General features: G+C 64.2%; 2 protein-coding genes across 2 annotated transcripts in view; one reads left to right on the top strand and one right to left on the bottom strand.

The window, feature by feature from the left end:
• PFKL (phosphofructokinase, liver) overlaps positions 1-8,434 on the top strand; it is a 34,222-nt gene extending 25,788 nt beyond the window's left edge. Inside the window, exons 11-22 of the mRNA XM_012002516.1 lie at positions 497-561; positions 1,227-1,290; positions 2,876-3,022; positions 3,280-3,350; positions 4,108-4,195; positions 4,860-5,012; positions 5,578-5,742; positions 5,938-5,999; positions 6,222-6,333; positions 7,024-7,123; positions 7,222-7,327; positions 7,792-8,434. Coding sequence (XP_011857906.1) covers positions 497-561; positions 1,227-1,290; positions 2,876-3,022; positions 3,280-3,350; positions 4,108-4,195; positions 4,860-5,012; positions 5,578-5,742; positions 5,938-5,999; positions 6,222-6,333; positions 7,024-7,123; positions 7,222-7,327; positions 7,792-7,939 — 1,281 coding nt within the window. The 3' untranslated portion in view covers positions 7,940-8,434. The remainder of the gene's footprint in view (positions 1-496; positions 562-1,226; positions 1,291-2,875; positions 3,023-3,279; positions 3,351-4,107; positions 4,196-4,859; positions 5,013-5,577; positions 5,743-5,937; positions 6,000-6,221; positions 6,334-7,023; positions 7,124-7,221; positions 7,328-7,791) is intronic.
• Positions 8,435-10,138: 1,704 nt separating this feature from the next.
• On the bottom strand, positions 10,139-13,208 carry LOC105555582 (protein C21orf2-like). Its single transcript, XM_012002601.1, has 3 exons — positions 12,991-13,208; positions 11,978-12,071; positions 10,139-11,512 (listed from the first exon to the last, which is right to left on the bottom strand). The coding sequence occupies exons 1-3, from the start codon at positions 13,206-13,208 to the stop codon at positions 11,384-11,386; spliced, it is 441 nt and encodes a 146-aa protein (XP_011857991.1). The 3' UTR covers positions 10,139-11,383.
• Between the last annotated feature and the right edge of the window lie 24 nt (positions 13,209-13,232).

Raw genomic sequence — 13,232 nt, 5'->3', positions numbered from 1 at the left:
GGTGCAGGGAGCAGGGACCCCGGGAGGGGAGGCGCAGGGAGCAGGGACCCCGGGAGGGGAGGTGCAGGGAGCAGGGACCCCGGGAGGGGAGGCGCGGGGAGCAGGGACCCCGGGAGGGTAGGTGTGGGGAGCAGGGACCCCGGGATGGGAGGTATGGGGAGGGCAGAGGCCAGGAGGCTGGGTGTGGGTGCTGGTCAAGCCCCGGCTCAGTGGGTTTGGAGGCCTGCAACGGGGGCAGAGTGACCCTGCCTGGAGCTGGGACTGCTGGGAGGAGAAGAGGGCACCTGGGGGCAGGGTAGGGCCTCTTGGCCTCAACCAGCCCCAGAAGAGCTGGCCTTGGTGGTGACCACTGTTCCCAGGGAGAGGCTGCCAGGCCTGGGCCAGGGTCAGAAGATGCCGGCCAGATCTGCCCTTGTCGGTCCCACCGGACAGGGCAGTGGCCATGGGTGTTCTGGCCGGGCCCTCCATAGCCTGTGTTCTGGTTTTCTTCCTTAAGACCAAGGAAGTGCAGAAAGCCATGGATGATAAGAGGTTTGACGAGGCCATCCAGCTCCGTGGCGGGTAAGCCCCCTCAGCAGACCCCTGCACTCTTACTTGGCTGGGTCCCGGTGCCAGGCAGCACGTGCTGCGGTGGTGCTGTGCACGCCTGGCCTGGGTCGTCCTTCTGGGCACCGCGTCTGAAGATCGAGGGAGGAACGGGCCTGCGGGTGGTACAGGAGGCGGGCTGGGAGGTGTGGTGCTGCAGGAGACCCTGGGCGGCAGCATGGGCAGGGCCCAGTCACAGGGATCTGGGCATGGCGAGGGGATGAGAAGCTGTGGGCGCAAGCCCAGGACACGGGGTGGCCCCGCAGGGGCTGGGAAGGCTGGCAGATGTGGGGTGTGGGTCACGCCCTCCTGCAGGTGTCCTGGTGGCCGGGTCAGGCTGGATTGGACGTCTGGTTTCCCATCCATGCCCCCACCTGCTACCAAGGTGGTCAACCTTCCCTTGAGCTGGATGCCGGCCACGGGCTTTGCTGCACGGGTGGTGCAGCCTCGTGTTGTGTTGGGGGATCCTGCACCGCCTGTGGAAGGTGCCCTGCCCGGCATGCGTGGTGTCCGCTGCTTCATGGCTGAGCTTTCATCAGGCCGTGTGCCTGTGACCAACCTCCTGGGCTGTCACGGCTGTGCTGTGGCTGTACGCTGCAGGGCTGGAGGGCTATGCATGGTGTGACCCGAATCCTTTCCAGGAGCTTCGAGAACAACTGGAACATTTACAAGCTCCTTGCCCACCAGAAGCCCCCCAAGGAGAAGGTAAGGCAGGGAGTGGCACCCACAGAGGGAGGAACGGGCTGTGTAATTCTGCAGCCTCTTCACGCTGGCCCCTGCGGCTGGGCCTGCCTGCCCCTGCCTTCCCTCTTGCTGGGGGCTGAGCTGGGAGCTGGGAGGGTGGGCTCGGCCTCTGCCTAGGCTCAGGCACCACTGTGGCTGGCAGGTCCCTGCTGCTGGGAGCCTGGCTGCAGGGCTGGCTGTCGCTTCTCAATGGTTGATGGAAATGAAGTCAGGCCCACAGGCTTAACTCAGGAGAGGAGGAGCCACTGTGTAGAAAATGTCCCCAGCGGCCGGGCGTCGTGGCTCACACCTGTAATCCCAGCACTTTGGGAGACTGAGGTGGCCAGATCGCCTGCGGTCAGGATTTCGAGACCAGCGTGGCCAACATGGCAAAACTCTGTCACTACTAAAAATACAAAAATTAGCTGGGTGTGGTGGTGGCAGACGCCTATAATCCCAGCTACTCAGGAGGCTGAGGCAGGAGAATCACTTGAACCCGGGAGGCAGAGGGTGCAGTGAGCCGAGATCGTGCCATTGTACTCCAGCCTGGGCGATAAGAGTGAAACTCTGAACATAAAAAAAAATGTCCCCAAACAGCTGAAAACCGCAGGAAATGGGATCTCTCCAAAATAAGGATGAAATGGCTTGTTTTTCAAGTCCTGGGGGACAACGAGGGTCCTGTAGAGAGTCATGGTCAGTGAGGTCCTGGCTCCCAACCCCCTTGAGCCACAGCTGGAGCCGCAGGCCAAGGCGGACAGCGTGGCCCAGCCTGGGTCTGGTCCTCCCATCCGTGGTCATCTTTGGGTGTCCCTGCTGCTCCAGCTCCCTGCTTATCCCCACAGCTAGTCAGTGGGCTGCACCCTCCGAGGGGGGGCAACGTGGTCTCCATGAACCACCCAGAACCTGGCTGGGGCGTGACTGACTTTGTGGGCAGCAGGGCTGGCTCGTACCAGGACCCGGTGGGGCCATATGGCTACGGAGCCCTTGGGTGTGGCTGCTGCCAAGTCGGGTGTGCCACACGTGACAGGTGCACGCCAGGTTCAGAGTCTCAGCATGGGGGCTGCAGGGAGGTGGTGGCAGCTGTCACTGAATTCACATGGACATAGTGGGGTTTTGGTCTATCAGATTAAATTAACTGTAGTCCTAACGGGACTGTCTCTGTGTCTTTGTCCCTTCCCTTAACGTGGTTACTAGGAAACAGGATAGTCAGGGCCCCTGCCTTCCTCGTGGCTGTGCCCCCTACCTCTCCCCCCACTGCTGGCCCCTTGTGTGGGCACTGACCTGTGCTCCTGTCCCCAGGCCTGGTTTCACAATAGTGCTCGCCCCCTCTGCCTCCTCTGCTGCCTGTGTGCCGGGCTTGCACCGTGTCTCTTTTGGTCTTCACCAGAATCTTCTGGAATTAGAACAGATACCGTATTCCCAGGGCAGTCGGTGTGCTGGGCAGTGTCCAGGCTGGTGGCAGGGCCTGGCCCCTTTTTCTAGAACCTGCTGGCCTGCTGACCTCCTGTGCAGGTTGGAGGTCCCCTCCCTGGCCGTGCCTCATGCTCGTCTCCCCTTCTCTCTGAAGTCTAACTTCTCCCTGGCCATCCTGAATGTGGGGGCCCCAGCGGCTGGCATGAACGCGGCCGTGCGCTCGGCGGTGCGGACCGGCATCTCCCAGGGCCACACGGTGTACGTCGTGCACGATGGCTTTGAAGGCCTAGCCAAGGGTCAGGTGGGTCCAGCCGGGGCAAACAAGTGAGGACTTGGGCCTTCTGTGTGCAGACTTGGGGCGTCTCCTGTGGAGGGCCAGCTGCTAGAGGTGGAGGCCGAGGCCTGGGTCCATGTGTCGGTGCCCACCCAGGCCTGGGTACTCAGCTCTGCCTGCAGCGTGATGCCCAGCACTGGCTGGCCCCCGGGCACAGGCCCACCCCTGGGGGGAATTGGCCAGAGGCTCAGACTGGCCCCTGAAGCTGCATCTCCTCCTGACAGGTGCAAGTAGTAGGCTGGCACAACGTGGCCGGCTGGTTGGGGCGTGGTGGCTCCATGCTGGGGACCAAGAGGTGAGCTGCCTGCTGTGGGTACCTGCGGGCAGGAGGGCCAAGGCGCAGTCTCCAGGCCCTGCAGGTGGGGGCGGCAAGGGGAACCCAGCCCAGGGCCCTGGGCTCGGCCCCTCTTCTGGCTGGTGACCTGTGCAGGGCAGGCTTCACGCCTCCTGCCTGGGGCTTCCAGGCCTGAGCTCAGGTGTGTAGGGCAGGCTGCTCTGGCAGCTCCATGCCCACGGTGGGCTCTCCATGGCAGGGAAGCTGGCCCAGTGTCTGTCACTGCCTGGCCAGGCCAGGCAGCCTGAAGTGTCACCACTCTGGTTGTGGCTATGGGCCTGTCTGATGGCTTTTGTCCCAGGGCCTGAGACCCTTCTGTGGGCATGGGGAGGGCACAGTCACCCTGTGCGCTACAGGGGAAGTCGCTGAGTCCTGAGCCACTGAGTGGCTGCAAGGGCCGGAGGAGGCACCCCTCCTGCTGCTGAGTGTTGGGCGAGAAAGCCTCGGGCGGGAAGGGGTGCCCATGGGGAGCCCAGGAGGGTGGGGGGTTCACTTGGTTGCCTGGTCCATGCCTGGTGATGCTGAGTGGTGCCCAGGCAGCTCACGCTGGGCCCGTGTGCCCCTCTCCATGTGAAGCCACAGCGTCACATCCAGGGCGTTGCAGTGACTGCTGACTGGCTCGGGGGACGGCCAAGGCAATGCCTTCCTGTGATCAGACGCGATGTGGACATGCGTCCCCGGGCGTCGCATGTCCACACGGATGTGTCTCTGACTGCAGGACTCTGCCCAAGGGCCAGCTGGAGCCCATCGTGGAGAGCATCCGCGTCTATGGTATCCATGCCCTGCTGGTGGTCGGCGGGTTTGAGGTGAGGGCTGCCCGCGGATGAAAAAGCCCCGGGGCACAGGAGACCCAAGGTGTCCTCCCACTGAGGGGCCCGTCCTGAAAACCTGTGTGCCGGCTGGGGCGATGCAGGGGCCAAGAGCATCAGGGTTTTAAGTGTGGTGTGTGGGCTCAGGAGCGTTCTTTACTTTCTCCAGAAAGCTTCCCAAGGCTCCAATGAACCCCGGTGCTGGGGAGGGGCAGGGGAGGAGGGGGACTTGGAAGCGGGAGGATGGGACGAAGGGAGGCGGAGGAGGCAGAGGTGTAGGTGCGGGATGGCATCGCTTACGTGGTGTCCTGGCACTGGGCAAGCTGTCCCTAAATAATAAATGAATGACAGCCCTTCCCCCTTGCCCTCCAAAGCCAAGCCCCACTGCAGGCTTCATGGAGTGGATCTGGGGTCAGAGTGGGTTGGAGGGGCCTCCTGACCCTCGTTAGAGTCCAGTTTCCCTGGGAGGCGTCCTGAGGTGACACCAGGCTGACTGCCTGGCCCAGCCCCAGGGGATTGAGCAGGTGGGTCCTGGAGTCCAGCACGGGGCACGTGACAGGTCAGCAGGGAGCAGGGCTGGGCGGCCGCCGGCAGAGCCTGTCCTTGGCCCACCCTGGCCTCGGTGCTGCCCTTGACCTGCCCCCTGTCCCTATTGCTGCAGGCCTATGAAGGGGTGCTGCAGCTGGTGGAAGCTCGCGGGCGCTACGAGGAGCTCTGCATCGTCATGTGCGTCATCCCAGCCACCATCAGCAACAACGTCCCTGGCACTGACTTCAGCCTGGGCTCTGACACTGCCGTAAACGCTGCTATGGAGGTACGGGGCTCCTGGACCCCTGCCTGCCATGCCCAGGCCCTTGTGGGGTGGGGCTGAGCCTACGGAGGCTGCTGGAGGGGACAGTGCGTGGTGAGCACCCGGGAGGGCTGCCAGGGTTGGGGTTGGTGGGACACAGGCCCAGGTGAAGGGGCTCAGCTCCCTGCCATAGCCACTTCTAGGGCCGGGGGCCCTGCGTTGTTCCTCGCTACTGTGATGAACTCAGACGGGGAGACCGAGGCAGGAGTGTCCCTGCCCCAGTGCTGGGTAGCCTAAGAGCAGTGCCTGGCCTCTGTCCATGGGGCCGGGGACACCCCTGCCTGCCCACAGACAGTGTGTGTGCAGGCCGCTGTCCCCTGTACCCTGAGGCTGGGGTCACCTGGTTGAGAACCCCTGGTCCTGCGGGGCCCAGGTGGGAGGTGGGCCCAAGCCTGGTGCTGCTGACTCTGTGGGTGCATCAGCCCCAGGCTGGCTCTGGAGACACAGGGCTCCCTGCAGGGTAGCCATGCCCATGGCCTGCAGGGAAGGGTGGGCACGTGGAGGACCCCTGACCCCCCTTGGCCCCCAGAGCTGTGACCGCATCAAACAGTCCGCCTCGGGGACCAAGCGCCGCGTGTTCATCGTGGAGACCATGGGGGGTTACTGTGGCTACCTGGCCACCGTGACTGGCATCGCTGTGGGGGCCGACGCCGCCTACGTCTTCGAGGACCCTTTCAACATCCATGACTTAAAGGTGAGCCCAGCGTGGCCCCTGCTGCGACAGACCCGCCGGCACGCCAGCCTGGGCCCCAGACACTCAGGCCGGCCAGCGCAGGGCAGGGCCCGGGCAGGCGGGACTCATAACCCAGTGCTCCTGCTGGCCCTGGGTTGCTGGTCAGCCTGGAATTCCCTCCTCACAGTCCTCTGGCTCATCCGGCCCCTCCCGCAGGTCAACGTGGAGCACATGACGGAGAAGATGAAGACAGACATTCAGAGGGGCCTGGTGCTGCGGTGAGGCTGCCGTGGGTCCCGGCCACCGCTAGGGCCTAGGGGCGGGGCTGCTGAGGAGTGGCCGGGCAGGAGAAGGCAGGAGGGGTCCTTGGAGAGGGTGGGCGAGGGCGGCTTTCCCGGGAGCTGGCACTCCCGCTCCCAGGCCTGGCCCAGCGGGGACTCAGGATTTGGGGGAGACCTGAACTCGTTCCCCGCTGACTCAGGCCCTGCTGTCCCTCTCAGGAACGAGAAGTGCCACGACTACTACACCACGGAGTTCCTGTACAACCTGTACTCATCAGAGGGCAAGGGCGTCTTTGACTGCAGGACCAACGTCCTGGGCCACCTGCAGCAGGTGTGGGGCAGTGAGGCTCTGAGAGGCCTGCCCCTCTTCCCTGCCACCATCTGTCCCCGGGCCCAGGGCTCCCAGCCCTCACAGGCACCCACGGGCACTCCTGGCAGGCCCTCGGGCACATGTGCCCTTCCCCGGTGAGGGGACCGAGGCCCGTATCTGGGTGAGGTCTCATTCCAAGAAGGGCTGGGGCCGGGGCTGGGGCCGGGGCTGGGGCCAGGACATTCACATGCTGAGCCCAGCCCCCACCCCTCCGGGCCTCCTGCGGCCACCTCCGCCAAGCCCCTCACCTAGATCCCACATGCTCCCTGCCCTATGGCGTCCCTGCAGGAAGCCTGTGTCGTGGGGTTTTCTGAGCCAGGGAAGGGGAGTCAGGGTGGCTGGGGATGGGGCCCAAGGTGGGGCCACTGGCTGCCAATGTAGGAGCCCAGGGGTCACTTGACTTGGCCAGGGGGCAGCTGACTGCCGGCCTCGGGAGGCAGCTTCTGGCCTGGACTTGGAGCTGGAGAGAGCAGGCAGGGTCCTCGATGCGGGAACAGATGGGAATTGTGCAGGGGTTGGAAGGAATGGGTGTTCAGAAGCTGCCTGGGAGGCTCCCCGTGGGGACCCTGTCTGCACTGGGGTTGGGCCTCCCCTCTCCTTGGCCCAGGCAGCCCAGGGCAGCTCCAAGAACCGGGCCTTGCCTGTTTCCAGGGCGGCGCCCCAACCCCCTTTGACCGGAACTACGGGACCAAGCTGGGGGTGAAGGCCATGCTTTGGTTGTCGGAGAAGCTGCGTGAGGTTTACCGCAAGGGTAGGTGGTGGGTGCGACCCGAGGCCTCACTTCGCCCTCCCCTGGCTCCCTGGGGCAGGGCCCGGCCTTGGAGGGCTGCCACGTGGCTCTGTTTGCAGGACGGGTGTTCGCCAATGCCCCAGACTCGGCCTGCGTGATCGGCCTGAAGAAGAAGGCAGTGGCCTTCAGCCCTGTCACTGAGCTCAAGAAAGACACTGATTTCGAGTGAGTTCCACTGAAGCCTCGTGGAGGCGGGTGGGGCTGAGGGGTGGCCCAGACTGTCCCCCAGGCAGGTGTGCCAGGCCCCGCCCCACTCGCACCCTGACCCTGCATGTCCTCCTGGGTCCCCATGCCCCGGTCCCCGCCAGGCCATGGAGAGCAGGGACCATGTCCAAGTCTTCTGAGCGTGACACTGGGCAGTACTTTTGGGTGGGCATGGGGACACAGCGTGGGCAGCCAGGATTGGGCACGCCTGAGGGCGGCTGTGGCTGACTCTGTGCTGTGCCTCCAAGGGATGGGGACCCCAGAGCCGTCCCAGAGGCCGCAGGGCTCCACGGATATCCAGATGTTCAGAGGGAGGGGCATGCACAGGCCGCCGGGTTGGGGGGTGTGGGGGGGTTGGGGGCATGGCCTGAAGAGCTGCCCTGACCCCTGACTCCCCATCATCCCCGCATCCCCGTCCCGCACAGGCACCGCATGCCGCGGGAGCAGTGGTGGCTGAGCCTGCGGCTCATGCTGAAGATGCTGGCACAGTACCGCATCAGCATGGCCGCCTACGTGTCAGGGGAGCTGGAGCATGTGACCCGTCGCACCCTGAGCATGGACAAGGGCTTCTGAGGCCATGCCCACGCCCCTCCCCGGCCCCCACCCATGCCAGCTGCAGCGCCAGGGCTCAGATGGGGCCTGGGCTGTTGTGTCTGGAGCCTGCAGGCAGGTGGGGGGCTGTGTCCCTGCTCAGCCCAGCCCCTGCCTCTATCCCTGGCCACCCGCCAGGCCTCCCTGGGGCTGGCCAGGCCCTGCAGCAGGAGGACAGAGCGTCGTGGGGCATCCACCTTCCTGCCCAGGGGACGTGGGGCTGTCGGTGTTTGCAGGCCGCTGTCCCCTGGCTTTGGCGCCCCATGGGCCCCAGCCTCTCCCCACTCTGGGCGGGCTCACTCACAGGGGCCAGCCCTCGCCCTACCCGGCCTGTAGGCTGCCGGTGCCTGGGTTGTGTTGAGAGGGGGATGCCCTTGGCCCTGCCTCACTGTGACCTGCTCCTGCCCACGTGCAGCACCTGTCACCTTTTCTAGAAATAAAATCATCCTCACCGTGGGGTGCATCGGTCTCTGGAGAGCACAGCCTGCGGAACTCTTGGAGGGAGAGGAGCAGCACCACACGGCCAGCCCAGCGGGCAGCGGCCCCCAGGGGTGGAGGGCCCTCTGGCCAGTGCCTGGGCCAGGCCAAAGGGACATGTGCCCTGGGAGGCCACAGGCGCTCTCCAGGACTCCCTGGGGGCCACCAAGGTGACCTGAGCCCCCTCCTGGTCCTCCCCTGGGGGTAGAAGGCTACAGTCTCACTCCTCGGGTCTCCTCAGCCTCAGCCTGAGTGGGGGTCTCCAACCTGCAGGCTGGTGGCTGGCTTGAGCCAGCATCCAGGAGACACCGATGGTGGACACGTGGGAGGGGAAGAGAAGGCGGCACAAAGCTGTGCCCACCGGGGGCTAGGGCTGAGTCCCGCAGGTGGTTTGGGGTGGTGGACACCCTGCTCGCAGGATGCCCGTTAACCTTAGCGTTGAAGCCCAAGCGTTGAAGCCCATGCTCTGCACCACCCACGGCTCTGCAGCACCCACAGCTCTGCACCACCCGCGGCTCTGCACCACCCGCGGCTCTGCACCACCCACGGCTCTGCAGCACCAATGTGGCAGGTGCTTGCCGAGAGGGTTGCTTCGTTCCTGCAGTGCCACCCTGCGGATGTGGTTTCGGGACACAGGTGTCTCAAGGGAGACCCTGGCTTGGAGGGGCCTAAAGGCCACATTGAGGGTCCCTGGGCAGTCTCCTGGTTGAGCTCAGGCCAGAGGGGTGGCACTGGGGACCTGGTGAGGGGGCTGGGGACCTTCCTGCCCTCAGGTACCTTGATATTCCCAAGAGCCCCTCACTGTGTTGGCCCTAGTGCCAGAGACCTCCAGATTGCTTAACTCTGGAGCTGGGGTGGAGGGGCCCACACCTAGGGGCCTTCTAGTTCATTCTGAGCGGGGCCGTCCTGGGGCCAGGCCCAGGAGGGGACAGTTGTCCAAGGACAGTGCTCCCGGGTCTGCAACTCTGTCTCAAAGGAACAGAGAAACAGCGTCACAGGCCCGGGGAACCACGTGCATGTTTTGGGGGGCTCCGTTGTGTCACACCCTCTGGGATCAGGACTCAGTTCTGAGTAGACCCCCCTCGGCCTGCCCTGCCTGATGAGGTGTTAGAACCTGTTCAGCTGCCACTCAGCTGCTGCACCCAGGTGGTGGCCTGTGGCTGATGCCTGGGACAGTGGCTGCCTCCCTCCTGGGCGACGTGCCATGGCCAGCGCCTGTGACAGGCCCACTTCTGGCTGCATGGAGTTGGCGTTTCTGGCATTTCGGGCGGAGTGATGCGGCCTCCTGGGCCCTTGGTCCTCTCCTGTGAACTGGGTGAATGGGACACAGTGTGATGCCCGTGCCTGCTCGGCTTGAGAACCCACGTCTGGGGTGACTTGGGGAGCAGTGGAGTGGGACTGTGGGGTGCCCTGGGCTGGACGTGCTTCTGGCCGTCTTCCATGGCTGGGGGCATTGGGTGAGGAGGCGACGGGAGGGGGAGCGTCAGGAGGCTGAGGGTGGAGGCAGCAATGGTGGGGATGGGGACGGGGTGGGGGGAACCGCGGGGCTGAAGGCAGGCAGCTGCCCCCACAGGTCCCACCCAACTGTCCCAACCAAGGTGTACATGGTGTGGGGCAGGAGGGCACTGGTGTAAGCCCCGCATGCCCACAGCGGCCCATGTCGGGGGGAGTGGAAGGGGACTCAATTTAAAACGACCTCAGTCATTCCAAGGAAGCACTTTACTGAGGGCGCCGGGTGCCCATCCCACAGTCCCAGGAAGGCAGACACAGGCCTGAACTGTCCACCCTCCATGTCCCAAGTGGTGACTCCACTCCCCACTGCTCAGAGATCGCACCCCTTCTGGAGGGATCGCACCCCTTGTGAAGAGCTTGCACGGATGAGTGACTGTCTTCACCCTGGGCTTCCCCAAGTCCAGTGACAGTGACTGCCCCAATGCTGCAGCTGGCTCTGGTGACGATCACACTGCATGGCCTTGAGCTTGGGAGAGCAGTGGCCTGCACGCGTGGTCACGCATCACCGCTTGGCGGAGGATGGGGACATCTCACGGAGATCTGGGTCCCAACCCCACACAGGACAAGAGCCCAGGGACCTGGCTTTCCTACACACCAGCTGGAAGGCTGACTCCCCATCTCACGTGAATGCTCCCTTGGTTTTGGGGGGTACTAGGAAGGTCCCCAGGGCCGCGGGTCACTGCCCAGATCGTGGCATCGTCATAAGACTCGGAACTCTTCCCAGAGGAAAGAAAACTCCTCTCAGATGCTCCAAGGACTCCCCTAGTCCAGCTGCTTCCTGTGCCAGGCCCAGACCCCAGAGCAAACAGGCCTGTTCACCCACAGCCTCACAGCTGAGGGCCCCCCTGCAGTTCTTCACAGAAGAGAGAAAGGAAGGCGCACCTGCCCAGCCTGGCCAAGAAACAAAACCCTCTCCCGTGGACGCGGGAGGCTGCTGCCTTCCTGCGGAGAGCAGCTCAGGGCAGATGTCCCTGTGGACGCCGGCATTCTGGAAGCCTCCCTTGCTCAACAGAAATCTATCCAAGGACCAAGGGCTGGAATCGGCAAAGCCATTCGTGAACACCTCCTCATTCTGCCGAGAAACGGCCCTTGCTTTCAGAAAGGCTGTCACGACCATTGGGAAATGTCACCTCCAGATCAACCGTGGGAAAATCTTTTATTAGGGAGGACAACCTGCAAAATCCTCCCTTCAAGAGCCCAGGCCAGCCCAGAACCTCCAGACCACAGAAGGGGAGTCCTGGGGACATTCTGGTGTGGACAGGCATCTCCACCGCTCCAGCTAGCCAGCACAACACCCACTCCTGCCCTCGGCCGACGTGGCAAACCGGGGAGGCTTTTGTGTGGGGCCAGGGCTGTGGCAGCCACCCTTCAGCTCCTGGGGGCTGGGGAAGACACTGGGGTCCCCGTGGACAGTGGAGCGGCGCTCAGGTCCTGTGGTCATTCGGCGTGCTCCTGCACCTCCTCCCGACGCAGGGCCTGCAGCCGGCTGCCCACAGTCAGCTGCACGGCCTCCAGCCCCTCTGCGTCCAGCTCCCGCAGCAGCAGCAGGATGGCGGTCAGGACGTTCTAGGGGCAGAGAGGGGTGCGGACTAAGCCCACCAAGCACTGCGAGGCTGCTTCCCTCCACAAGGGCTGGGGCCTGGCCAGCGGCACCCCACCACAGAGCACCTGGTCCCGGGGGTGTGGGCCGTCCAAGCAAATGACCATTCGGCACATAACGAGAATCTGAGCAGAGGAGGAGCCCCGCCTGTGAACACATGTGGCGCTTCTCCCACGTGACTCCTGTTGCCCTCAGCCCAGCAGGGCCTGGGCCCACATTCCACAGACCAGGAGACCAGGAGAGGCTGAGGGGCCAGGACAGCTCCGTGTGGGGCACGTGTGACACGTCTATGCGCATTTGCAGACCCACACACGCAGCTTCCCCCTGGGGCACAGATCTTCAAGGCCCTGCGAGGCTCCATCCTCCCTCCCCACGATTTCTGTGCAGTGGGCAGAGGCAGCAGTGGCCGCCTAGCAGCCCCTGTCACTCACCCTGCTCCTGTGGCTGCTCAAAGCATCTCTGGGTGAGAAGGAAGGAAACTGGTCCCGGGAAGGGGGCTTCAGGCCAAGTTCACCCTGGGTGCTGCTGGTGAGAGGGAGACAAAGGTGTGTGAGGGTCAGGGAGCTCGTGGCACTGGAGGCCTCTGCAAACCCTGTCTGCAGGTCACATCCAAGCAAAGGACAGGCTCATACAAATCCCACCTGGCACACAGGGGGAAGAGAAGGGAGGCGACTCCCATGAGGTCAGGGGCTACAGATGGCAGCTCCTGGACAGCCCGGCACTTACTTCACCTGTGGGGCGTCCTCCCTGAACCCTGGGGCTCCCCAGCTGTAATACCTTCCACCGGGGCCTCGGGGGCAGGGTGGGGGGCACCTGTACACAAACGCCAGGGAAGAGCTCCTGACCATGGGGTCAAGCCCTGTGCCAGACAGCAGATGCCTAACGGAGATCACATCCCAATGTCCCCACCACAGGCACCAGCAGTGGGTGTGATCTGCCAAGCAGGAGAGAAGCACCCAGCTTCTATCACACACGTTTGTGACGCACAGCCAACTGCCCTGGGAGGCGCCGGTATCTCACTGCAGAGTCAGCCCTGTGGCCCCTCCACGGCTCCTGGGCCCAAGGCTGTACAGGCACTGATGGCTGTGCCCACAAACCATTCCAGTGACTGTGGCCCTAGGCCACACCCCCCACCAGGGGCTCCCTGCACCTCACAAGCTCTGGTGCTGCGAGCCTTCTCTGTGCCAGGGCACGGGGCCTGGCTCACCCCCCTCTCCTGCTCCCTGGAATCTCTGCTGTTGGGCAAAACATGGACCTGCCACTGAGATCACTACCTGGGCACTGAGTCACTCCCAGAGAATATGGATGAGAACGGACACTCGCCCTGGATAATCCCTCTCCCTCACTTCCCAGAGAGGCAGCTCACTGGAAGCCCCATTTGCTCCCCGTGGGAGGACCCTGGGGGACAGGGAAGGGCGGAGGCCCTGCTGCCCTCCAGCCTCACATTGCCTCCTCCTCGCTGTCCAGCGGGTCCTGGCCGGTCTCAGCAGCGGAGCTGAGGGAGCTCAGTGTGAAGCATGGCTTGGGGCCGCCGTGGCCTGTGCCCTCTCTCTCCGGGGCTGCGGTGATCTCCTCTCCCTCACTCAGTGCACGGGACAGCTCCTCCTCCGTCACAGCTTCGGGATGAAGGACAGAACACAGCATGAGTGGCCTCACCCACATGCAGGCCACACGCGCTGCAGCTCC

Source organism: Mandrillus leucophaeus, unplaced genomic scaffold, assembly GCF_000951045.1.
Source record: "Mandrillus leucophaeus isolate KB7577 unplaced genomic scaffold, Mleu.le_1.0 Scaffold69, whole genome shotgun sequence".
Lineage (NCBI taxonomy): Eukaryota > Metazoa > Chordata > Mammalia > Primates > Cercopithecidae > Mandrillus > Mandrillus leucophaeus.
This window is presented reverse-complemented; position numbering and strand designations above follow the sequence as displayed.